This window comes from Cebus imitator, unplaced genomic scaffold (assembly GCF_001604975.1).
Source record: "Cebus imitator isolate Cc_AM_T3 unplaced genomic scaffold, Cebus_imitator-1.0 Scaffold694, whole genome shotgun sequence".
In the NCBI taxonomy this organism is placed as follows: Eukaryota; Metazoa; Chordata; class Mammalia; order Primates; family Cebidae; genus Cebus; species Cebus imitator.
In genome coordinates this window covers 413,187-437,575 of record NW_016108009.1, presented here as the reverse complement: position 1 = coordinate 437,575, position 24,389 = coordinate 413,187, and the positions used below count along the sequence as shown (strand labels likewise).

Sequence of the window (24,389 nt, the reverse complement as noted above, 5' to 3'; positions counted from 1 at the left end):
TTCCCCCAAATTGCAACTGCATATTCAACTTTTCTACTTTGATATTCAAGACATTTCAGACTTACCGTGTTTCAGTTAGGCTTTTTAGTGCTTTTCCACATCTCAATGAATGAAAACTTGATCCTTCCTTCAAACCCTGCCTCTACTCATAGCATTCCACATTTCAGCTGATAACAATACAGCCGAAAAGTTGCTTGGCCCAAAAGCTTTGGAGCCATTCTTTACTTTTCTGCAGCATATACAAATCCCTTAGAAAATTCTATCATTTCTACCTTCAAGATAAACCTGGCACACAATCACTTCTCAGTGCTACCACGCTGGTACAAGCTACCTTCTCACACCTGGAGTACTGCAGTGGCCTCCTAATTAATTACTCCTGCTATTTCTGCCTTTGTTTCTTTTTGATGTATTCTTAATGTAGAAACTATTTCTGTAAAACATAAGTCACATCTTGATACGACTGTACTGTGATTGCCGAAGTACTTATCATGGCCTTATCACTTCACCACCCACTACTCATCCCACACCCAGTCTGCTCCAGCCACATTAGCCCCTTTCTGTTCCTTGATCATACCAGACACACCCAGCTTAGGTCCTTCATGGGGTGTTTCTTTTTGTCCAGAATTCTCTTCCTTCAGATAACATAAGGCACACTTCCTCAGATAATATTAAGCTTTAAAATTGTAATCTCCTGATGAGATTCCCTTAATAATTTTCTTCTTTTAATTTTTTCTCTATTGCCTCTTTCTCTTTTATGTATTCTGCTAATTTTACTTTTACTTTGTTTTTTGTGGATTCCATGAATACTAGAGTGGATATTCCATGACATCATGGATCACTGTCTGAATCCCCAGAGTCCGATACAAAGTGGCAAACAATAGTCATTTGTTAAATGAATGAATGGATACATGAGTAAAAGAAGTTCCTTAGTAATCTAACTTTTGCCTACTCCACCTCACCAGCCTATGCTGAACTACTTGAAGTAACTTATACACTTATAACTTGGTCTCCCTTTCTCTGAGCCTTTGAACATTCTGCTCCCTCTTCTGGGAAATTAGATTTCCTGCTCCTCACAACCCACACTTGTTTGACTTGTTCCTGGACTCCAGGGCTTCAGGAAAACAACTTTTTGGAGAACAATTAATCTAAAATCCTTAATGGGTATTGTGCACTGTAGCCCAGTTCCACTCTGGGTTAGGAGTGTCTTCTGGGTACTCTCCTACACACTTCTCTCAGAACAATCAAAGCATGCCCCTTATGTTACCATTCACTTCTCTCTCCTTTCTGTATGCTCACTAAGGGCAAGAACCATGCTGTGTTTGCCTCCGTAGCTATCATACTAAGCATAGGACTTGGTGGGTCAGTGAATGCTGCTGAATTAATGAAATGATTCTCAGCAATTCTATTGATAGTGTGTTGCACAACAAAAATAATTGAGGACTAATGCCTGGAGATGTCAGTGTTATTAAAATGGTTCACATAACAAATTATTCTACAATCATATCAGAAGTATTTTTAACATGTGGTGATTTATAAATAAAAAGCATACTAGTGAGACCTGAAAATCATAAAATGAGGCATGATGAATCCTTCTAAGGGTAAAAGGGCATTTGGTGGGTGTTGGCAGAGTAAAATTATATTATTTGAAAACAGGAGGAACAAAGTTTCCTACAATTAACTTCTATGTAATATCACTAAGATTATTTGGCCATAATTATAGAGGATATACATTTGAAAAATCAGATTACTGTAATTAAAAACATTTATGGTTCCATTTTGAATACAATGTTCTGTTTAGTTCCATTGTCAATGCAGTATTGGTTAATGAAAAACAGAAGTTGCCTTTATGGGCACAGCCTCTATTTTAAAATAATGAGGGCAATTAAGCAAAGAGATTTATGTAATTAGAGCTTCTGACATGATAAGTCTGCAGATATTTTGTGCTGCTTTGCTTTATTTTTAAATTCCTTTTGGAAATCAAAACTGATATGAAAACCTTATCATATGGAAAAACTGAAAGAATATGAAAAGAATTTTACTGTTAATATATGATGTGTGAATGGAAAACTGTGATGTACCCACAGTGTATAGTAAATTATTTAAAGATGTTAACAAAGGAAGGACACTTGCAGCATGTAGCTTGTAAATGACATTGAAAGATGAGCCATCAGAATTAACTCCTTGTCTGCTGGCGCTTACAGTTCATCACTGTGTCAAAACTTGTGCATCTGTTTCCACTTTAAAAATTGTTGCAATGATAGTTTTTAACATCAAGTGATACAGAAGCAGGTAAGAAGCACATGAACAGGTTTATATTTAATGGTATTTGGATTGCATTTAAAATCAATGCCTAGTATAACAAACAGTGTTTAAGTGAAATTCAAATTTTAAATAATATTTCTTTCTCAGGGTAACAGCTGTTAAAGGAATAAATAGAATTTTGACAATAGCTCTTAAATATTTGATGATCAATAGGAATGAATATTTTAATGTAGACCTTTTCTTCTTTTATGTATATTGATTATTTTTTAGATTCAAGTAGGACTACATTCTTTAACGAATCTCAAAAATGTAAAAGCACTTTTTGTTTACTGGGGTCTAACACTTATACTTTTGGTCATTGTGAACCTTTTCTCCATAAAATGATTCACATACACACACACACACACACACACACACACACACACTGTGTCTCTCTCTCTCTCTCTCTCTCTCTCTCTCTCTCTCTCTCTCTCTCTCTAACATGGTAGGTATTATAGGTACAAGCCCCTTGAATTTTGTGGTATATGTGTTGTTCTAAGACTGCGATTTTTTGCATCCAGCTTTCCCAAAGAGAAAGATAGCTTGGAGAAGGCATATACTGTATCCTTTTAAAAATTATGGGCCAGCAAATGACAAACATCACTTTTACTTGTACTTCATATTCAGATCCGATGTGAGAACCAGTTATATCATCGTACCTTGACACAAAGACTGAGAAATGTAGTCAACTGAAGAGTGGCTTTTTTTGCCCTTGACTCTGTGCCATGGAAGGGGGAGAATGAATGCGAAAGCCAACTCTGTCACAGCCAATGTTGTATCTGGTGGAAGCACCCTTACTGTCCGTCTTTCAAAGAGTTATCAGTCTTCTCTATAACACCCTTGATGGTTGTCTAACCTGGGGTTGAATGTTTTCAATGTTTTGAAAGGATTCAAATACTGAAAAGTCTTTCCAACGTATTGGCAAGACTCATATGCTTTCCTATCTTGCCCACCTAGTTTTTGGATGTGTATTAAATATTTTACGTTTGTCTTGAAATGTGGGCTTAGTATCATATCCAGCACTGATATTTTAGTGTGTATTATGGCCAGGAGAGTCGTATAATTTACCCCCTGTTTTATTTGTTTATTATTTGTTAGCACATTACAAGCTTACATTAGTTTTTTGTGGTTTCTTTTGGAGTGCTATCAGTCTTTGAGTTCATCTTGGGTTTGTGAGCAACATATCCTTTCATGTGAATTATGTCCTGCATGTTAACCCTATTACTTTCAAATGCTTTGTTTTTCTGCTAAACATATTCACCTCTGACTCTCACCTCCTCTGCCACAGCTGTTCTCACACTTTTACCATCTATTTTCCTACTTTTAAGATAGTTCATAAATGTTCTGTGAAAAGTGGCTGAGGCTACGTTATTAAGTTTCTATATTTAACTTTTGCTTTTTCTTCCATTGTTTGGTATGGTATCTCTAGTTTTCAAATTATGCTTCAGACATGAATTTTATCAACAGAATAGTCTAATTCAGAATAGCTAAATGATATATATTTGGGTTTTGGTTTGTATTTGTTATTTAATTTTTTATATTTTTGAAAAGGGAAATTTGTGTATTTTATCGTTTAAAAAGGCTCATGCGTATTACAATATAGATATATATGGCAAGGAAGTAAAAATTATCTCAGATCTCAATACCTAGAATGAAGCATTTTAAAGACATATTACAGATTCTCTGTATACTCAGACATATACGTAACACATACATACTGGTTGACCTAGAGCAATATTTTAATGACTTTTTCCTCAATTTTAATGTTGTTATTTTACTTGATGATGATGCATCTGCTACTTTAATTCCCTTCTTGTTGCTTCTTTATACCTTATACATAAATTAACTCAAGATGGATTAAAGATTACATGTAAAACCCAAAAGCATAAAAACCTAGAAGAAAACCTAGGCAAAACCATTCAGGACATAGGTATGGGCAAAGACTTCATGACAAAAATACCAAAAGCAATTGCAACAAAAGCCAAAATTGACAAATGAGATCTTATTAAACGAAAGAGCTTGTGCACAGCAAAAGAAACTATCATTAGAGTAAACAGACAGCCTATAGAATGGGAGAAAATTTTTGCAATCTACCCATCTGACAAAGGTCTAATATCTAGAATTTAAAAGGAACTTAAAAAAAATTACAAGAAAAAAACAAACAACCCAAGCTAGGCAAACTTTATGAACAAACACTTCTCAAAAGAAGACATTTATGCAGTCAAAGAACATATGAAAAAAAGCTCAACATCACTGATCGTTAGAGAAATGCAAATCAAAACCGTAATGTGATGCCATCTCAGGCCAGTAAAAACAGCAATTATTAAAAAGTCAAGCAAATTTTAATACTCTATGTTAATTACCAATTTTTCTTTGAAAGTGCTCATGCACTTCTGTTTAGCAACTGATTTTATAATTTTGCAGACATTGCTATCTACTTGAGAATTTAGTGGCTTTTGTAGCACATAATTTTTCCACTTGCAAAACTTGGGCACATATCCCTCTTCACTTTGATACACCTTGTTGTAGTCTGATTTCTCAAATGTTACTCAGAATATAAAAGTTTTCTTAGAAAGGGCAGTGATACTGAATCCGTAAGTTATATCTTTGCCTTTATTGGCACCGTTTATCTTAGATTATTGGTTGCCTAGTTTAACATATGCATATACTTAGCAAGGCATTGGGTTTATGATGGTGAGTAAAATAGTTAGGTTATGTTGTGTTATGGAACTTGTAATTGTGAGGAGAGAGTCATTAAAGAAATACATTTACAAATAAATATAAAGTTTTCACTGAGATGAGTGACAGGAAAGGTGTGATGGGTGACATGGCCCAGGGGATTAGTTGACAAAGTTTATCAAGTGGAATCCACAGAGAGGGTTGCCCTGAGACACAGGGAGACTTCTAGCTGAGACTTCTAGGATGAGAGGATAGAATGTAAAAAAGGCTTGTAGTAGGAAGGAGTGTGTCCACTTGAATAAGTCTAAGACTGCCATGTCAACTGTTTTGATCTTTATTCTAACAAAAGTTCAAAGGTGATACCCAGTAGGGAATAGTGTAATGTGATCTAAAATGAATTTTGAAAGAATCAGTGTATTTGCAACTTGGAGAAAAGTGGTAGAAGGTAAACGAAGGAGCAGAGTTTCCACTGCTAGGTTTTTGCAAGCATTCAGTTGTGAGAAATGGTAGCTTGCAATAAGGTGATTTTTGGTAGTGGACATGAAGAGAAGCAGGTGAATTCTGCAGATATTTGGTGGGAATGGTTGAAAAGGTTTGGTGGCTAGTGAATTTCGTATTTAAAGATGCAAGGGAAGAAAGTATCTAAAAGGATGCTCAAGTTTTGGGTGACCAAATAAAATGGGATTTGGCACCATTTACTGAGATGTGAAAAACTACCATTCATCTGCTTCTCTTCAGGAAAGTGTAACTGTTTTCATTTTTCCTGAGTAGGGTGTATTGCTGTGAGTGACTCCCATTTGAATCAAGTGTGTAATAAATGATATAGACAAAGCTAGATTATAAATTGTGGAAAATTATAATTAGAGGGATATTAAGTGTCATGATGTTCTTTCCAGAGCATAAGCCTCTTTATTATCAGAAAAGACAACATTTTTAAGGAGTAAAGATGATTACTCCTTGTCTTGTCCAGTAAGCTAACCCTGGTCACACTTTTTCGTGGTATGTTGCGTATTTTATAAAACTTCAAGTTGAAATATTATTGTGTTGTATATTCTGTTACTGACTTTTTAAATGGTTATTTATACTGTTGAATTTTTATTACCCAAAATATATGTCCTGGTAAAAATTTAAAAATTTTTAAAGTTTAGACAAGACTATTAAGTGACTTTTCAGTGTAGAATTATCCAGTAAAAGATTTGAGGCTATTCTGCTCTGCGTTATCATTCTTTAAATAATGTCTCATTATATTTTAATTTATTAACAGTGACCAAAAATGAAACTTAAACAGTTTTTACAGGAATAGAAATAAATATTAGCAAAAAGAAAACTAAGGCAAAAACATTTCTTCAAATGTTAATTTTGATATTTTGTGTTTTTTATGCTAGCATTATTTTAATATTTCCAACTTTAACTGAATTTTAAAAGTGAATACATTTTTCACATTTTAAAAAACTAACTTATTATTCTTTTTATAGGTCTCATATCTTTTGGGTGAACAGAAGTCTACCTTTGTGGGGCTTACAGGTTATGTACAATTTTGTTTTATCCCCATATCTCTGGGTTTATTCATATTCACAGAAAAGTACTATTGGAAAGCTTGTGATGTTCAAAGTGAGTTTGTCTTTCTGCTTGATTAATCTTCATACACATCTTGAACTAACATTTTTATTGTTTTCTTCTTCTTTGTCTGAGCCCTGCATTCTACCTCTTGAGGATTTCCTCATGATCAGGATTAGATTTTAAAGAGCTTTTGAGAGTCTGGAGAAAACCAAAGTAAACCAGTGCTGTAAGGCTCCACAAGTTTTCCCAAAGTACATTAGGTATTCCTGTTATGTCATTCCTTTATTAAAGCCCATAACTGGGTTTGCTTTTTACCTTGTATTCTTAGTGTCTGGAACATGGTAGAATATCAGTAAATAATTATTGAATGAATAAACAAATTAGTGACTCATATCACCATAAGAGCTTAGCTCTTAAGCAATTAATCATGTAAATAAAATAAAAATTATTCCCTAGCATAAAAGGAGTCTTTAACAAAGACTAAGAATATGAAATACGAAAGAGCACAGCATGTCTTGTTGAGGTGTTCCCTAGGGTCTCCATTACTTCTTTGTTTTGTTTTGTTTTCTACTGAATTTCATGCCCAGCAAACTTTTTGTAAGTTTCTATCTCCTCTACTTCTGTTTACTTACTACAGATCCTTTTTATTTTCTTTTGCCTTAAAAAATTACAAATTATTGGAAGAATATAATCACTAACATCAAAAAAAATTTCAGGTAGGAAGACACTAGAGTCCAGAAAAAAGAGAAAGACTTTTTAAGACTCACTGCTTAGGAACAATCTTTAAAGTACTTTATTTATTTACTTAAAATTGTATGCATTTATGGAGTATGAGTACAATGTTATTACATAGATATTTTGAGTAGCAGTGAAGTCTAGCTTTTTACTATATCCGTCACTCGAATAATGTACGTTGCGTCATCAAGTAATTTCTCATCACCCATCCCTTCTTACCTTCTCACTCAAGTCTTCAATATCTCTCATTCAACACTCATTCCAGATGCCTTTTCACAAGATAATTGTGAAGTCTGTACATTTGTATGTGATAATGAATTTTTTAAAGTATGTGTGCATTGTGATCATAGCCATGAAATCAAGTTTTTACTGTGTCTTAGTATTTTGTTTTGTTAAAGTTGTTTTTTTACATTTCCTTACTTTGACTTCCTTCTGTTGCAATATCATATTAATTTATAAATAACTCTTAAAATATTGAAATGTTCATTAAAGTCTTTTAATCTGAGCTATCCTTTAATTAAGTACACATTTAAAATAAACTGTTTCATGAATAGCCATATATTATCTTCAAATATATTTTGATGTATTCAAATTGCTTTTTAAAATAGTGATATTTTAAAATAATGATGCTCATTTTTAAATGGTACTTTGAGTAACATGTTAAAAATGTTCTAGAGATCATCTAACACCATGTACTTCTACAAAAAAAAGGATGAGTAATTATGATCTAGAGGATTTATGGAGAAAAAAAAGAGATTAGAGGTTCCTGTCATACTAATACCTGGCTACTGCACATACTTCTGAACATATTTTACTTACACTGCCATGCATTTTATCTGTTTTCTTATTGTTCTCATGTTTTAATATTCTTTTAAATTCAAAGTTTTTATCCTGACAGGAGACAAAATGTAATCTCCAGAGTATCTGCTATTCTCATTTAAATAGTCTTAAACCTCAAAATCTATAAACACATATGTTTACCTGAGTCACTTTTTATTTACATGTGCTTATTTGATTCTATTTATCTATCCTGAAGTCTTAGAGTATTTAACACAGAATAATTTTGTTACCTTTTCCTGTCACTTTTTGTGGTGCAGTAATGTGTTTTTGAAAGTTAACAGTAAGGATGGCATATACAATAGAGAATATAGAGAAAGACAGAAGTCTGCATAGGAAGATAGGACTAACACTTCTATCCGCAAAAGGGGAGCTGGTTATGCAATTCATTCAAATAAAATCTGAAAGTATTTTGAAGTGCTGATATGGTCTATTTTGTTTAGTAGTCGAAGATACAGGCTTTTTATTTTGTTTGACATGGGTGATAGGATTGAATATACTATTAAAGTGTATATTATTTCATTTTCTGTATTTTCTGAAGAGAAATGCTGATTTTGATACAGATGTTGGTGCTTCTGGGATAGAGCAGTTGTCTGTGGTGGCCAGTTGTGTGCTGCGATTGTATGTATTAGAAACACACACACACGTGGCTGGGCACGGTGGCTCATGCCTGTAATCCCAGCACTTAGGGGGGCTGAGGTGTGTGGATGCTAGAGCATAGGGCCTCAAGACCAGCCTGGACATGGTGAGACACTATTTCTCTTAAAAAAATTTTTTTTTCAAAAGAAACACACACATAAAAGAAGCTGTTCTTTATATGTCATGTAAACTTCAGCCAGTCTATTTTAATACCAACTTCACATTTTGAATAATAAATAAAAATGGTTTATTAAGAAGTGTTAGAATGCATGAAAACTAAGCTGTAGCACAGGAGACAGCAAACTGTGGCCAGCAGCCTGTCATCTGTGTATAGAAGATAAAGTGCCACCTAATATCTCCTATTGTACACACATATATTTATAAATGCACATATATTTAAATAAAGTTAGTAGTATGGCCAAGAGTGTATATAATTTAATTTTATTGTGTTTTCTCATTAAGTTACAATTTATATTTCAGGTTTCAGTGGCATTGATAAGTCTGTTTGAAACAATATTACTTGGTTATCTTAGTTATAAGGTAAGTTATTTTAATTAGCAGTTTCCAGCTGATAGAACACGTTGCTAATATTTACTCAGTATGCCTCTATTTATAATTTGCACTTCAGGATAAGGCTGACTCTTCTTAAGCCAGTTTAATTGTTTTGAGCCTTTCCAGTAGGTGATAAAAAGCTGTATTAATTTGATAATGTTTTCCTTGATGACTTACAAATGCTCTGCTAGTTCCTTTGGGTTTACTTACCCATCATATGCATGATATAGTGAGGCAAGCAAATGGAATGGTTCAACTTTATCGTATTCAACTTTGTTTTTTTCTGATTTGTATACAAAATATTGAGAAAGCAAAAACATGTCTGTTAGGAATTATTTTAATGAATTATCTTCTTTTTTGTTAAAGCTTTGTTTGGCTAACATGATTTAACAAGTATGTATTGAGCTCTTATTTAATGAAGAGCTCTATACTTCACATGATTCTTTTCTCAGTGAGTTTACAATCGAGAAAGGGAGGTTACAGCAGAAAATCATACAAATAATAGTAATACAAGCAGAATATAATGGGTACTTCCAGTGAGGTACAAAGAAAGTACTATGGAGTTTTATAGAGAGAGCTCATATCATGGAATGAAAAGGAAATACTAGTCCTTGAATCATAGTGATTTCAATAAGGCAAGATGAAAAGACAGGACAGTAGAGATTGATAAAATGAGCAAAGGCATAAAGGAAGGACTTTGCATGTAAAAATGGAGGAATAATAAATATATTTGGCTAGAATATGGGGGCATTGTATAGCAGCGTATAATTTTAGGTTGATGGGAGATGACTAACACAAGATTCTGTAATTGAAATTCAGTTTTAGGAATATTGCTTAGAATGTCTATGCAGTTCGGATCAAATAGACATTATTATGAAGTGTATCTGCTCAGTTAAGATATATGGCAGTATGAAAGGAAAACTGACAGTAAGATTTTAGGTGGATGAAAAGAATTGCCAGATTTAATGAAAGATTAATTATGAAGCTAGAAGCTAAATAAATTATCAACTGATGAGTTGAGATAAGTGAAGAGAAGGAAATTCGTACCATTCTAGTAGTTTCTGAGTTTGAATGGCTGAAAATATGGCAGTAAAACTAAAAAACAACTGTATCAAGAAAAAAGATTGGGGTCCACATAGATTAAATAATGGAATTAGTTTAGAGGTGATGAATTTCAGGTACTTGTGAACATACAGATAAATAAGGTATGCAGACAATTGAGAATGAGAATCTGGAATTTTTGAGAGAGAGATTTATTAAGACTTGGCAGTCATTTTCACAGAGACAGTAAAGGAAGCCATGAAAGTCTGTTATGCATGAGTTAATCACCAGGGTGGAAGCTAAGGCTTATGTTGATGGAGATGCTTAAATTGAGGATTTTGGAGAAAGAATAGAACAATAGGGAAGACAGAGAGGTTAGAAAAGTTAGAAAGTCATTGCAGTGGTTGAGTGTCATAATTATTACCAATTTTTGTTAATAGCATTTTTATCTGCTATATCAAGTATACGTAAGGTTCTGTTTTCAGGGAAATCTTATCTAGCAGTCAGTTTCTTTTGTCACCCAGGCTGGAGAGCAGTAGCACGATTATGGCTCACTGCAGCCTCAACACCCTCTGGGCTCAAGCAGTTCTGCCACCTCAGCCTCTTAAGTAGCTGAGACTACAGGTGCACACTGCCACCTGCCTAATTTTTGTATTTTTTTTGTAAAGACGGGGTTTTGCCTTGTTGCCCAGGCTGGTCTTAAACTCCTCAGCTCAGGTGATCCTCCCACCTCAGCCTCCCAAATGGCTGGGATTACAAGCATGAATCACTGCGTCTGGCCCTTTCATACTTTTTAGAACATTAGAATTTTGAAGATGACATTCTTTAGACTATTATTTAATTCTAAATTTAGAGCATGAAGTTTTTACAAACTCACCCTGTTTTCAGGCTCACTTTTTTTTCTTTTTAATTCCATGATTGTCACATTAAAAAAACCCACTAATTTCTAAGAATGTCAGATTGATAAATAAGAAAGCATAGAAACAAAAGAATGACAGCTTTAAAAACTATAGGGGGATTGATTAAAATTTATGAGAAGACATAGGATGTTAGAAATGTCTGAGGAATAAAAAGTATTATTTGAAAGCGTATGTGCTATGTCAAGTGTGAGAAACTTGAGGAAATGCTATTGAGTTTACAGATGAGGAGGTCATTTACTAATCACCTACAATAATCCAGTTATAATGGTATACAATTGAGTGTCAAAATTGTTAAATGGAGTATTTGTTTGACTGGGGTAGGTGCTTATTCAAAGTAGTAGGATGAAGCAAGGAGGACTGTTTCATGATAAAAATCTGCGTTTGTTTAAGAAAGAGACAAAGTACAAGGGAGGAGTGAAATATTGCGGGAAAGTTTATGAGAAGTAGGAATAGGCTGGAACAGAAACCTGCGTTTTAATGATTAGCTTTGGAAAGTCTCCATTCTCTTTTGAGAGTGCCGAAGGTGAAATGTGGTGCATGAAGAAATAAAGAAGGGAGTGGTGCTGGGATTATAGAAGTGAGCCACCATGCCTGGCCAAGTTAAATTTTTTAAAGAAAAGTAATATACAGACACACAGAAATGGATATTGTATTGCACTAGCAATTGTATCCACTGCTGATATTATTCTTTGATACTTATAATCCTGAAATAGTAATATTAATAGCAGATCCATATATAACTTTTTTTGTATTTGTTTATATATGTATATCTATAGAGATATGATGTATATGCTTATCTATGTATATATTCAAGTGGTGCATGAAGAAATAAAGAAGGAAGCTAGAGAAGGGAAATGAAAGAGCTTACACATGGTAGTCACACATCCCTAAATTACCTAGACTAAATCAATGATAAGCAACATAGGTGAAGATACTAAAGAAGGGTCTTTTAAGGGTTTATTAGTATACCTCCTTGTCAAAATAGGTGCTCTATAAATATGTCCTGACTGACAGATCTGGATACTGGATAACTAGAAAAATAAAACAAAATTAAAAATCAAATAAATTAGTGTCCCAGATATTATCTTTAATGTTCATTAATATGCATGTATACATATATGATAAATGTTGAATGTGATATATAAATAATGGTATGCTTAAAAGTTACGCATCTGTGTTTTGGAGTAAATTAATTCTATCTCTTCCACTAGTACAGGAGTATATACAGGACTGTAACATGGCGAAAATATTAATCTGCATTCAAAGATGTATTTGCTCCAACTTCTGGCTAAAATGTAATAAGAAATTAAGATTAGTGTTTTGCTAATATAACTCTTAGAACTAATTGTAAAAGCAATTTTGAAAACACATATAGATTCAAGATAATTTCCCATTGCAATCATATGATGATGACATTCATAATCAATTATTGCTTATAATTTATAAGATTAGAGCAGAAAATTATAAGGCCTAGCATTCAGAGCTAGATGATAAATATTATTTCTATTTCAATCCCCATAAACCCTCATAAAAGTAAGTGGTAGTTATTTATGGTCTATAAATGAGGCAGGTTTGGGTAGCAGAATTTAAAACATACTCCTTCCCTCAAGTTAGATTTTTTTTTTTGAGACAAGGTTCTCACCCTGTTGCTCAGGCTGGTGTGCAGTGGCGCGATTGCCCCTACCTCCTAGGTGTTATAGATCCACTCACCCCACCCTCCTGAGTGGCTGGGACTACAGGTGTGCACCACCATGCCCAGCTAATATTTGCTTTTTTTTGTTTGTTTGTTTTGTTTTGTTTTTAAATAAGAGATGGGGTTTTGCCTTGTTGGCCAGGCTGGTCTAGAACTCCTTGGCTCAAGTGATCGCCTGCCTCCTCAGACTCCCAAAGTGCTGGGATTACAGAGGTGAGCTACCATGCCTGGCCAAGTTAGATTTTTTTTTTAAAGAAAAGTAATATACAGACACACAGAAATGGATGTTGTATTGCACTAGCAATTGTATCCACTGCTGATATCATTCTTTAATACTTATAATTCTGAAATAGTAATATTAATGGCAAATCATACATGACTTTTTTGTATTGGTTTATATATGTATATTTATAGAGAGATATGAAGCATATGCTTATATATGTATACAATATTTAAATACATTTTAATACAGCATTATGCAAGCACTTTATAATTCTTGAAATTAGACATTCTAAAATAAGCATAACTAAATCATTAACAACTAAAATAAACTTCCATTGAGACTGTAGGTTTTGAAACTCAGACTAAGTTAAAATGAAATTAGCTAGAACTATTAAAGTACATGTTGAGTTTAGCAGATAATGAATTAAAATCCATGACATGAACTTATTTTGTCTTCTGTCATACAGAAGTGCAGGTCTGTGCTTAAATCATCATTCCATTCATGTTTATAGCTGGTTGGCAAAACAACTACAGTAATCAACCAACACTAAAGTTCTTATTCTTTTGTTGTCATAAATACCCTGTAATTCTTTATCAACTGCTTTCAAAATGAAGCTCTATTTATGCACACATATTCATTAAATCAAAAGGATTCAAAAACAAACTCTGGCACAATTTTCAAACCTCCACACACAAAAATTCATCATACCTAGAAGCTTTTTGTTAAATCTGCAATTCTTTTTTCTATAATCAGATTACAAAAAGCAACAATTTTGAAAGTTTAACACCAAACTGGCTTATTTCTGGAAAAAAACAAAGAATTTAGTCCAGGACTTCTGAATACCAGATACTGTTGATTCTGCTTATCTTGCCCTGAATATGGTAAATCTAAATATTGTTGGGTTTATATGTACAAATACAAAATAAGACTGTTATTGCATTACTATACTATTTAAAATTCATCCAAGAAGACAAATTATCAGTCCTTTAATTAAATATTTTAAAATACAGGTATTTTTAACATTTAAGAATAAAAGGTATTTCTAAAACGTTCGTTGGCCCAGCCAGAGCTCGCAACAAACAAACTGCTGTAACTCATGTAATTTTTAAAGTGCTCTTTTGAGTTGCATAGGTAGTAGTTCCAAGTTTCTACTTTTCTTGATGATAAAAACTAAAGTGCGATGCATTTTAGAAAATCACATATTTTTCTGCGTTGTTGTTGGTTAAAAATGATGTGTCCATACTAAATGTGGGCTAATTGGATTGAGGTTTTTTATGTTTCATTGAATTCTGTCAATAAGACAAGGAACACAGAGAGGACTGCACACTGAGAGCACACACAGCTACTACTTAGAAACGGAAGGTGTTAGCTTTCGGAAGAAGAAGAAGGTTTTTTTGTTTTTTTAATCTCCTTCATGAAAATCAGATTAAATGGAAAATGTCTTTAATATAATATTGAAAAGCATTGTGCTTGTCTTTCAATTTTATTTCTTAGTTTTCTTACATAGTGGCATTGTATGAATGCATGCCTTTTTTCATCATAATAGCATTTATCCTTAGGTTTTTGTGATGAAGGCTTATTGGGACTCCTTCTTGGCCAATGAAACTTGTGGATCCTTTCCATATTTATTTTTTATTAGCTATTTTTAAGAAAGATAATTTATGGATATATCTTGTAGTTCAGAAGACAACCTGAAATCTTAGAATTAAACTCAGTGCATAAAAGAGATGCATTCATTTTTAGCAATACATTGTCCCACTGTACAATTTTAGACCACGAAAATTAGTCCACAAACACACAAATATATGCATACATGTGCTGTGAATCAAAAGTACATGATTGACATAATGTAGCAACAGTTTTTATTTAGGAGATTGAGACTGTCAGTACTGTGCTAGGAGCAGAGCATGCAACCCTAAAATACACTGGTCCTGACCCTAACCTCACAGAGTTTAAAGTGTTGTGTCAGTTATGTACAAACAAACTGAAAAACAAAATAATGTGAATGAAATTCATGGAGAATCAAAAAGCCCAATGTAGGTATTAGATTCTGCCTAGGGGGTATATGAAGAAGAGGCAAGGAAAGTCTCTAAAAACTCAGATTTCGGTTGACAGCTGAAATGCAGGTATGAGTTAACTTGACAAAGTGAAGTTGGAAAGAAAGATGAAACTTTAACCAGTCTCTTGAAGAGTTACATGCAAAAGTATAAGGCATGTTCTAAGCGGTAAATATGCCTTATATATTCAGTCCACGGAAGGAACGATCTTTCAGGGCGGAGAAGTCAACGAGAGACAAATGAAATAGTACCTTATATGATGGAATTGTGTTTCTGTCTTTGTTGTGTAAGTGTATGAATAGTTCTGAATACTAGGCCTGGTCTGGCATAAGGGTACAGGGGGATGGCAATAGCTCAGTGGGTAAATTGGCATAGGACAAGAATGAGGGAATGAAGGTATGGTGGCTAATTAGGCTTAACAGGTCAAAAAGTGAGAAATTAGCTGGAATGAGAACTAGAAAATCTCAAGATCTGCTTACAAATTAGTAGGTCTTATTGATAAATTATAGTATAATTATAAGTATAGTATTAAAGGAAGATGTAAAAAGTTTCTCTAGGATAAGTCAGGAAACAAATCATAAGTTTGGCTTTAGACATACTACATATAAAGTGCTGTTGAGGCATTGATGTGAAACAATGGATTAAGCAGTTGATCTCTGTCAGAATCTCAAGAGATAAAATAGTGATTCGGGCTATTGATACAATATTGGAAGTTATTAGCTTATTGGTTGTAAGTTGAAGCTGAAACATGGCCGAAATTACTTAACATGGGTATATAAGCAAGAACTCTTGAATCATTTCCTCCAGAAAATTTCAGTTGGCTCTCCAGTTACAGGTTTAATCATTTATACATGATTACTTTAAGAATAAAGGTTTTGGCTGGGCATGGTGGCTCAAGCCTGTAATCCCAGCACTTTGGGAGGCTGAGGCGGGTGGATCACGAGGTCAACAGATCGAGACCATCCTGGTCAACATGGTGAAACCCCGTCTCTACTAAAACTACAAAAAATTAGCTGGGCATGGTGGCGCGTGCCTGTAATCCCAGCTACTCAGGAGGCTGAGGCAGGAGAATTGCCTGAACCCAGGAGGCGGAGGTTGTGGTGAGCCGAGATTGCGCCATTGCACTCCAGCCTGGGTAACAAGAGCGAAACTCCGTCTCAAAAAATAAATAAATAAATAAATAAACGTTTTAATACCATGCTTTCCAATGATTTCATTTGGATCCAATGGAAAGAAATGTAAATATATAAGCTTCAAAACTGAAACAACTATATAAAAGAAAGGTAAGAGTATATATGAAATAGCTGGGAATATCATTTACTCATTCATGATATTCATTGATCCCCAACAAGCATTTTAAAAAATTAGTTCCCTGAAATGTTACAAATGCTTGCCAAAGGGATTAGTAGTGGAGGTGTGGGAGTGTGATATTCCAGCCGGAGGGAGAGATGTGGGCAAAGGTATCCGAGCATAAAGTAGCCTAGCTTGTTCAGTATGGCTGAATCTGTGTTGAGTTAAGGATAGGAATAGAAATACCTAAAGTACAAGCCAAGCTAGTAGCTAGAGTTCAAATTGTGAAATTTCATGTAATACAATGATGAGTTTGGATTTTATTATGTTTGCAATGGGAATTTGGCATTTTAGAAAGATTCTTCTGGCTTTAATATGGAAGAAAAATCAGAAACAAACCCAACATAGACAGATACCAGTTTTAAGACTTTTAAATGGTTTAAATAACAATCATAAAAGGCTAATGTGTTATAAATGGAAATGAAGAGAACTACAAGAGAGATAAAAGGTTTTGTTTACATAAACTAAATTATGCAGTGTGCCATAGTTCATACTAATGTTGCTGGGCATTAACAGAAGTATCCTTTCATATTACTAGTAGCAACTGTTCCCATACCCCTCATTTCTTGCTAGTCAGATCAATGTCTTCTTGGGGACAATCAGTGACACCAAAAAAGACATACAATGAAAAGTGAAAATACAATAAGGGAAAAGTAAGGCAAAGGATAAACATTCTGGAAAAGACGTCGTGTAAAAACTGATGAAAGAAATGATATTATTAACCTGCACAATCATAAAAAAACATGGTATAACTAAGACTAGTTATAACTCTTGTTAGTTAAGTAGTCCTGATTCAGTGGTAGTAGGAAAATACCAGTCTTTCTATACTTCTTCAACACCATGCATCCTCAGTCTGATCCATGCTAATCAGATGGCATCTCAGGCAGATGCTATAGCTTTTCTAGTCTTTTCATTTATATGGCAGTTCTCAGTTTAGTATTTAAGAAATTGTGATCAATATATGCAAACAGTTAAAATTCTCCTCTAAGAAGGCTTCTGTCTGTCCTCAACTCAGACGTACCTGGGACAGGGAATTATCATAGGGAGGCCTATCTGCTGTTACTACTTAATATCTTATTTGATGCCCTTCAAGACTGAGAAAGAACAGGAAGTAAGTGCAGTTAGTTTCTGGGTTGAAGTTGTCTGACTGGCAGTTACTGTCTGGTGTTGGGTTGCTCCACATGGCAGATACAAGCTCTGGCCCTTTCTCCCGTATGAAGCTTTTGTGTCCTGTCTGGGGCCTTATAATTTCCTGGAGGCCTCTGTGTCAGGCTAGCCGCTAGGAGCCTGACACAGACTTTTCAGGTCCACCATTTGCTGAAGTCCCATTTCACCTTCAGGTACACAATGTTATTGAGAGTAAATCCTTTTTAAATAACCATAGGTTCCATTCTTTAGGCTGGAGGCATTGATGTGGTTTCCAGAAAGTAGCCACCTTTCCTTAAAGTTGGGGATTTTGACCTGCCCTTATCCAGTCATCTTTTTCTTTGATCTTTTCATTTTTAAAAGTTTAGGCAGTAGTCAAATACAGTCGCCATGTTGGAGCCAAGCTAAGTGGTTCCCTAGAGCCCTTTTCACAAAGTTGAGGTGATGAGATGCACCACAACACCTGTAACATCTCTATAAGGAGGCGTTGTCACTGCTTCCCTTTCTTCCAAACACTCCTTTACTGTTTTTCAGCAGCCTGGACGAGGGTGATAAATGATGCTCATAAAACCTATTAATTTCTTAGTACATAGAGACAGTAGCTGCTCCAGAACTTTGCTTTGGGATGTGCAAGTTTATTCCATCAATGTAGTTTTTAGCCTTTGTGGCCTTAAGGAAAATTAAAGAGTCCCAATTTTATAGTCAGTGTTATAATGGATCATTGGAGATTTCAGGGATGGCAGATTTCAAATTGCCTTGCTAATACACAGATCTCTCCATAGAAGAATAAACTGCTTTAGGAGGGTCTGTGCTTATTATCATCCGACACCAATCAAGAGAGTTTCAGTGGTGACCTATTAATGTTAGGGTCATCTTCATGGGAACGTAACCTGTGCATAATATGAGGGTCAGCACGGAGCTCTGCAACCAGAATGCCCTCGTGGTTAGTTGAATGTTTTGTTACCTTCTTGAAATTGTTAATTTCTTATTAGGAGGCTTCATATTTTTCATTTTGCACTGGGTCCTTCAAATTATGTACTTAGTGTTGATTAATATTTCTGTATTATGAAGGTAGGAAGATTAAAATCTAGATAATTGAGAAAGTTACTCCTTTAAATTCTATTAAAGTGAAAACAATTTTAATACCAATTATTGTTAACAAGAATATGTTCCACAGACTTATATGCTTGATGATTCGTGAATATCATTATTAGAGTAAATAAAAGTTTGGAATGTCACTTTTTAATTGATTTTGTAGGTTTTGTTAATGTGTTTTATTTTTACTGGTAACTTTTCTTCCATGACATATTACATGATTAAAAAATGTTATGTGCAATATTCATGGTTTCTGTGAACATTTGTTTTACTTCTTAAACTTATAAAATTGAGAGAGCATGATTACACTAAAAAAAATAATCTCTAAAAGTCATTGCTACATCTTTATGTAATATTCAGTATTCTGTTAATGGAAACATCCTTATTGTTAGAGAAATTTTGAGTGCTGTCTTTTTCCCCCTTTAATATGATTCAGTATAATTGACTTTCATTTTTATTCATTCTTTCTTGGAAGGGAAACATTTGGGAACAGATTTTACGAATACCCTTCATCTTGGAAATAATTAATGCAGTTCCCTTCATTATCTCAGTAAGTCCTAAAAGAACCTTAAAAACACTTTTGTAATTAGACTTAAGTAAAATCTTTAACTCTAGATACTGTTAAATAATATGGGAGCTAAGATAAATGAATTTAGACTTTGGTTAGAATCATGATACTAAGCAACAAAATAAAATTGGTTGGATAACTGTTGTATAATTAAATGGAAACTAATAATTTAGTACAATAGCAAAGTGAAATATTTTAAAGAGATATATGCTCTGGGAATGCCATTTGACAAGTGTCATTATTTAAAATGACAAGAAATTACTCATCTACTTATTGTTCATATTGTGGAATTTTTTTAAAAAAACAAGCCAATTGAAAATGTATTTACAAAAGTTTCTCATATGTTGAAAATACTTGTCTGTGGTTTAACCACAAGATTTACAAAGCCAAATTCTCTTTTTAGCAAAGAGATTGCCAAAAGTCAGACATCTAGCAGTTTGTTTCTTTTCAAAGTGCTCTGTGTTACCAGTCCCGTGATGATCCTATTCAACTATAGTCCCATAAATATATCACACAACACTTTGCTTTTGCAAAATTATATTTTAATCACGATTTTATAAAGTTATAATAATGTCTGTTGGGATTATACTTTATAACACTTTATTTGAATTTTATTTGGAAGATTTTGAAAATAAGTAGATATGACCTGGAGCTGTTGTTCTCTTCTGATAATTATTTTAATTTGAGTGATTTATCAAGAGAAGCAACTGGAAGTAAATTAAATGACAGGTTAACTAAATATAATTCTAATTGAACATAGTTCCCAATGTCACTTAAAATGGTTTAATATAAAGAAAGTAAGAGGTAATATTATAAAAAGAGAGAGTGCCTTCCCTCTTTGTTTCTAGTTAATACCTCAAGTTACAAAGAAAAAAAAGCCAATGTGTATTACAAACCATCACACTAAAAGATTTAATGATAGAATTAGCATAGATATCTGCCATCTGGTGAGAGCTTATTATTTTCTTTTTGCTTCTGCAATGATTTCCATAAGAAAGATTCAGACAATGAATGAAAGAACATATCAATTTCTCGTATTTTGTTAATAATGAGTTTACATCATTTGTCATGTTTTAAATTATTACACATTCTTTAATAACTTTTTTCTGTTTCTTTTAAGTCTACTGGGTATGATTTATTGCTTTGAGATAAAAGTCTAGTTTTGATTTGTTTTCCAGATATTCTGGCCTTCCTTAAGAAATCTATTTGTCCCAGTCTTTCTGAACTGTTGGCTTGCCAAGCATGCCTTGGAAAATATGATTGTAAGTATGGAAGTGAAATACAAATATGAAAAGATAAATAAAACATTTATTTTAATGTTTAGATTAAAGAGAGCGAGAGATAATTTGGGATCTAGCCTTGAACTTTCTCATTCTGTATTCTCCCGTATTGTATAACTCACACTATTGGAATTAATTTAGCTGTAATTAAATTTCCAAGTGTTTCCTTTTAAAACTTCTTTTAAATTAATTTTGTGTCACAGTAAATTGTTTCATTTAATTTTTTTTAAATAAGTCATTTTGGTAAAATACTGTTAAATAATTAAAGGGGTACATTGTATAAATTTGTAAGTTAACAGAACTAAAATGTCCGTATTGCCAAGTTCCTACCTTTGTAAGGCCTATATGACTGGTAAACAAAAATGGTTCAGAATTTCTCAATGTCTCTAAAAACCTAATTGGTTTTTGGACTGGTTCACCACTTAGCCAATCTTTAGAGTACAAATATCCTTCCCTTCCAAGGCAGTTTGTGGATATAGAATGGGACTCTTGGCTTTTGAGGGCCCAGGTAAGTGATTTTTGTCAAACTGCTCTTAACTATAGGTAGTCCATATTCAGTGAAAATCTGGGGTTTCCTAAAATCCTGTGTGGGAGCCAGAAGCCCCTCATTTCGAATCATCCTTCTGGATTTGCTTGCGTGGAGTTGTGGGTGGGACATTAGGAGAAAAGGAAGCAAGAGGTAGAGTAAGAGATGCAGAACTCAGAGCTGTGCCACAGTTGCATCTGGCCCAACATGACCCTGCTTGGAGGCATGGTTTATAGCTATGACCAAAATATTTTTACCACAAACTTTAGTACTTCTAAGCTACTGTAAGACATCACCATTGAGTCATTCATTCCACAAATGTTAGTTCTTGTTCACTATATGCTAAACAATGTGATGGGTGAATGATTTAACTTCTCTGCTATTGTCTTCATCTGCAAAGAAAAGCACCTACATTACAAGTTTGCTGTGATAAGCAAATGAAAGTATATATACGTACATATATACACAGTATACACACATACATATGTGTAGTATGTGTATATAATATTTTATCTGGCATAACAGAGTTAAGGGCTCAATATTATTAATTTTACTGCATTGAAAATTTTACTTACTTGGAGGCAAACTTATTTTCCATTTAACTGGGTTTTAAACAGACATTATGACTAAAGTTTTGGGCAAAAGGAATATTTGGATAACATTTTAGTATTCACAACCAGATGAATGTTTCTAAACATTCATCAAGTAACCACTGGAGTCTTATGAAAGAACATGGCCAAAGGGTGGCAGAACATGGCCTATGAAATGAATTGCAGAAATAGTGGACCATCTTAATCGCCCCAAAGAAATACTGTTTGACTAAATATAAATTGCCTAAATTGCTAATGAATAAAAATACACCAGAAAAAAATAAACTTATTTGTTAATTTCTGTGTTATTAGTTGTTGGAAAAAATAATTCAACCGAGACAGGATACATAAGACAAATATTGAGAGTAAAAAAGCCTGTTTTGCAATATTGATTTAAGATTAATTTTCCATGTTATTTCCATATCTCCTGTCACCAGATGCCATGTTTTTATTTGCTTCTTGGTTCGTTAACACCTCTGCCATAAGAAACTAAAGGATGAGAGAGGAAATCCTAATCAGTCAACATAGTTGTTTGTCTTCATAACAGTTCTGGTTAAATGAGTTGTAGACAAAGTGAGTGGTAGACAAAGAGGGCCCATTGAGGTATTTTTTATTGGTGAAGTTAGTTATCTTGTGCCATACTGGTTTAAGACTAAGTGTTTATTATTTATAAATGAAGATTAAAATGGTACAAATTATAAAAATCCATCAATCCATTGCATAGACTAAACACTGGTAATAATTAATATCATTCTAATATTTTCCATGCAAAAACATGCACACATACCATACATGGAATGATATTGTCTGTCTGAATTTATAATTGGGATATTTTGTCATATACTGGTATGTAGTGGACTAGTTCTTATGTTACTAAAAATTCTTCTTCAAATCAGTTTTAATGGATTTGGTGAAATTTATGTAGATATCAATTAATGTAACAATTTTTATATTACATATTTGGTTATTTTAACATTTATGAACGTTCATTATTTCATTTACTAAGCATCATAATTTTATAATAAAGATGAACATAAATATTGGTGCCCATATCATGTGACTTTTGTGTGGTTAGATTTTAGAAATTATATTTTTGAGTAAATACTTAATGAATTAATGCATGAAAGAGATAGGATATATTTCTGAGTTTTTACTTATATTACCAAATTGCCTTCTAGAAATTTATAATGAAGTACCAAGGGGTACTGTATGTGAGTGTTCATTTTTGCACTTTAAACACACTAAATATTATTTTTTACTGTTTGTCTATTGGAAAGATAAGAAGTACAGCATATCTTGAATTGACATCTATTGTAGTGCTAAAGAAATTAAACTTAGAAAAAATTTGTTCATTGGTTGTTTTATTTTATTTTTCTTTTCAAGATAAACTGCCTGGGCTAATTTATGTTAATTTTCCTGATAATGAGCCTTGTTTGTACTTTCACTCATCTATTCCCTCTTCCTTAATTAAATATACTATTTTCTGATCTTTTGAAATTAGGATTTTCCATCAGAGATCATGCTTAATATGTAGAGGTTTAGGGAAGTAAGTGCAACACCTGTTCCGATGTCTGTAAAGCAGGTAAACTGAAATGTAGTGCTGTGGTAGTCTTCTTATAGCAATATCTTTGTACTATGCAAGCTTTAGTAAGTTACATTTAGATCTAGGCAAAAATGGAAATTGCTTATATTTCTATTTGAAATACATATATTGATTACATATGTATGTAGACGTACAGGACAGTTGACATGAAATATATATAATAAATGTAATGAAACTGGTGAGTATTTAGTATTTGTCTAAATTAAAAAAAATTTTTTTTATATTATTTTAGAATGATCTACACAGAGCCATTCAGCGTACACAGTCTGCAATGTTTAATCAAGTTTTGATTTTAATATCTACATTACTATGCCTTATCTTCACCTGGTAAGATTGTGTATATCAGCATTTGTGTAATGCTTTGTTTAATTATAGTTTCTAAAGGAAACCTTATTATAAGCCACTTTCATTAATAGCTGTCAATAAACAAACAAATATTCCCCAAAAAATATAACGGATCGCCTACAGAAGTAAAAGTAACTCTTTCTTCAGTGTTACAAATTAAGAACGCACATATATCATTTGCTATTGATATATACTGCAACTCTGACATTTTACCAACTGCTATAAACAGCCAAACTATGAGAAATTGTATTGCATGTCATAGTTGTCAAACAAGATTTTTTCCTACAAGCTACTGAAATAGAAGTGCCCTCATCTTTATATGTTCTTCAAAGCAGAAACATGGTTGAGAATACTGTCCTTACCAATCACTGCTTCTGCCTCTGCCTTTTCTGCATGATTTTTAGTGTGCAATCAGGCAGAATGCCAGGGAAGATTTATGAACAGTGCAAGGCAAGACCTGGCAATTCATTATAAAAACATATTAAAATATACTTTATTATAAAAACAGTTATTCCTCTTTTTGGAAGGTCACACTTTGACAATTATAGCATAATTCAATGTGAAATGTGAAGGCCACACTTTGACAACTATAGTATAATTGAGTGTGAAATGCGACACTGCACATATGGATTCATGCAGATCCTTAATG

At 33.4% G+C, this 24,389-nt stretch overlaps 1 protein-coding gene across 8 annotated transcripts in view; it reads left to right on the top strand.

Annotated features, from left to right (window-relative positions):
- The window catches only part of KCNT2 (potassium sodium-activated channel subfamily T member 2), a 408,182-nt gene that overhangs the window by 140,320 nt on the left and 243,473 nt on the right, over positions 1 to 24,389 (top strand). For 7 of the 8 annotated variants that reach the window (XM_037734957.1, XM_037734956.1, XM_017518646.2 and 4 more), the window contains exons 4-8: positions 6,456 to 6,504; positions 9,232 to 9,291; positions 19,304 to 19,378; positions 20,575 to 20,658; positions 23,628 to 23,722. In XM_037734957.1, coding sequence (XP_037590885.1) covers positions 6,456 to 6,504; positions 9,232 to 9,291; positions 19,304 to 19,378; positions 20,575 to 20,658; positions 23,628 to 23,722 — 363 coding nt within the window. Of the gene's footprint in view, positions 1 to 6,455; positions 6,505 to 9,231; positions 9,292 to 19,303; positions 19,379 to 20,556; positions 20,659 to 23,627; positions 23,723 to 24,389 lie in introns of those variants that run through there. The other variant, XM_037734960.1, reaches the window with a different exon arrangement.